The 2499-nt window shown below is 45.9% G+C and overlaps 1 protein-coding gene across 4 annotated transcripts in view; it reads left to right on the top strand.

Annotated features, from left to right (window-relative positions):
- The window catches only part of GLRX (glutaredoxin (thioltransferase)), a 14277-nt gene that overhangs the window by 5925 nt on the left and 5853 nt on the right, over positions 1–2499 (top strand). For 2 of the 4 annotated variants that reach the window (XM_011989429.1, XM_011989430.1), the window contains exon 2: positions 1930–2049. The exons of 1 other annotated variant lie outside the window; for it this stretch is intronic. In XM_011989429.1, the coding sequence (XP_011844819.1) occupies positions 1930–2043 (114 nt within the window). In that variant the 3' untranslated portion in view covers positions 2044–2049. Of the gene's footprint in view, positions 1–1929; positions 2061–2499 lie in introns of all 4 variants that reach the window. One more of the 4 variants, XM_011989431.1, reaches the window with a different exon arrangement.

The raw sequence follows: 2499 nt of genomic DNA on the forward strand, positions 1-2499 counted from the left end.
CTTTTGAGTAGTTGCATTTGTGTAACCCTAGCTAGTGTGCAGGAGACACTGCCTGGCTGAGGCTGGGGGAACCTACTCCAGGAGAGTAAGAACCACAGGATTACCAAACTCATTTTGGGGTGGCAGTTCTTTCCTCTCCTTGACAGTAGTGGACTCTCAAGTTCCTCTAAGGAGGAGGCTGGGACGGGACGGGACGGGAGGGGAGGCAGCACAGGCTGGTTCCTCTTCTTTGCTCAGCTTTGTCAACAGTACTTGCTTCGGTTTCACTGCCACAGCCCTCCATGCCGTCCTGTACAGCCTGCCGTTCATCTCCCATTAGGGGTACCATTCACTGATACGATTTAAGGCAGTTTTGCAGTTGTCCAGACTAGAGGATGGGTATGAGGGTAAAGGAACCTTTCGCTTCTTTGCCAGACACTGAGCGCAAAACTCCACGCTGGGGGCAGCCTGGTCACATTTCAGGGTCGTCTCAGGAGGCTGGGGGGCAGCTCCAGGGCTGTGGGTTTTCAAAGCCTCAGTTATCCTGTGAGAGCACAGGAAATAGCCACGGAAATGTGCAAGATTTGTTTTTAATTTGTAGACTTTATTTTTAATGCCTACCTTCACCCAGATCCCCTTTTTAATAAAAGTGCTGTAAGAACTTACCCACAATCATTAAGCCCCTTTTCTCATCTTTCTCACTTTTTGGACAATTTGCTCCGATTACTGTGCTTTCTGAGGAAAGCCCAAAGCTTTGAAAAATAGTCTCACTGCTTTCTGCCTCCACTTCTCCCTCCCCTCCAGTGCGTTCCTAGTACTCGGGGAAAGGCCCACTGGCTCTGATGACATAGCGACCTCCATGGGGCTTGTTTCTTCACTGCCAGGCAGCCTTGGTGGAACACCCTTGGCCTGGAAATTCAGCCACGTTGAGGGTGTTTCCTCCTCCCTCGCGATTCCAAAAGCCCTCTGGAATTCTGTAATGTGTCTGCTCCTAGCAGCAGGGAGGAAGCATGGAACTAGAGAGAAGCCTATTTAGCAGGTGTCATGACTGTGGCTTGGCATGGGTGACTCACCCACGTCCGGGGTGACTTAACCATCTTATGGTGGACCAGTGATTAAAGGAGACTCAAATACCACTACACCCCCCTGGTTGAGGACAGAGCTTGCCTGTGTTGTTTTGTTTTGTTTGTTTTGCTCTGTCATACAGGTGTAAGTGCAATGGCACCATCAGAGCTTACTGCAGCCTCGACCTCCCGGGCCAAAGCGATCCTCCCACTTCAGCTTCCTGAGTAGCTGGGACTATAGGCATGCACCGCCATGCCTGGCTAATTTTTGTATTTTTTGTAGAGATGGGGGTCTCACTATGTTACCTAGGCTGGTCTTGAACTCGGGCTCAAGTGACCCTCCCACCTCAACCTCACAAAAGTAGTAGGATTACAGTCAAGAGCCACTGTGCCTGGCCCTCACCTGTGTTTTAACAACACAGAGAGATGATTGTATTTAATAAACTGTGGACCTGAAAAATCAGAGACCTAATGCAAATACTTTTCCAGCTGTATTTAGAAATGAATTCCTTCTTTCCTGATTGTTGTGACCCAGTTTACAATCCCTGATGCAGAGAAAGTAGAGTTCAATCTAGGTGATCTGACTGCAGCCAATTAGAATTCTCCTGAAACATGTTTCTGTAGAGTGAAATTTTAAAATCCCTTTGGCAAGTTGGACAAGCTCATGCATAGCACACTCAACTTGAAAACTCTTCTGGCTTAAAAACATTCTTGGGTTTATAATGTTACCCATTATAACAGTAAGGAAGTCCTGTCCTATAAGCATATACATGAGGAGGTTGTAAAGTGATTTTAAAAATTTGGAATCATGGGAAATATTTCATGATGGGATATGTTCTTTCTAGTCTAGTAATGTAGTAATGTCCTGGGTTGTGTGCTTCTTTAGGTTCCTCGAGTCTTTATCGGTAAAGATTGTATAGGCGGATGCAGTGATCTAGTCTCTATGCAACAGAGTGGGGAACTGCTGACGCGGCTAAAGCAGATTGGAGCTCTGCAGTAACCACAGGTGAGTGGCAGGTGAGGTGCTAGGCCAGGAACATGGGACACCGTGGAATTCTTCTGTCATGGTTTGTTATACTGTAGGACAGCATTCTGGCTGGGGAAAAATGATTTGGGGTGAGTTGAGGAATGGTGATATCAATTAATGAATTTCACACTTTACAAAGAGATTGTGTCAATGGGAGAAATTCTTTCACTCCACCTTCATTTAACAAATATTTATTGAGCATGTGCCAGATGCATGAGAATATAATGATGCATAAAATGATAACCTGGAACTTATATTCCAGAGAGGTAGACCGATCAAAAACAAGCAAATCCTTAAATAGAATAGAATAATGTGATAGAATATGTCAGGGGGTGGGGAGAAAATTGAACTAACATGGTAAGGAAGGGCCTTTCTCAGGAAGGGTTGAGCTGAGACCTGATTGACAAGGAGACTGCTAAGCAGAGATGA

Source organism: Mandrillus leucophaeus, unplaced genomic scaffold (assembly GCF_000951045.1).
Source record: "Mandrillus leucophaeus isolate KB7577 unplaced genomic scaffold, Mleu.le_1.0 Scaffold353, whole genome shotgun sequence".
NCBI lineage: Eukaryota > Metazoa > Chordata > Mammalia > Primates > Cercopithecidae > Mandrillus > Mandrillus leucophaeus.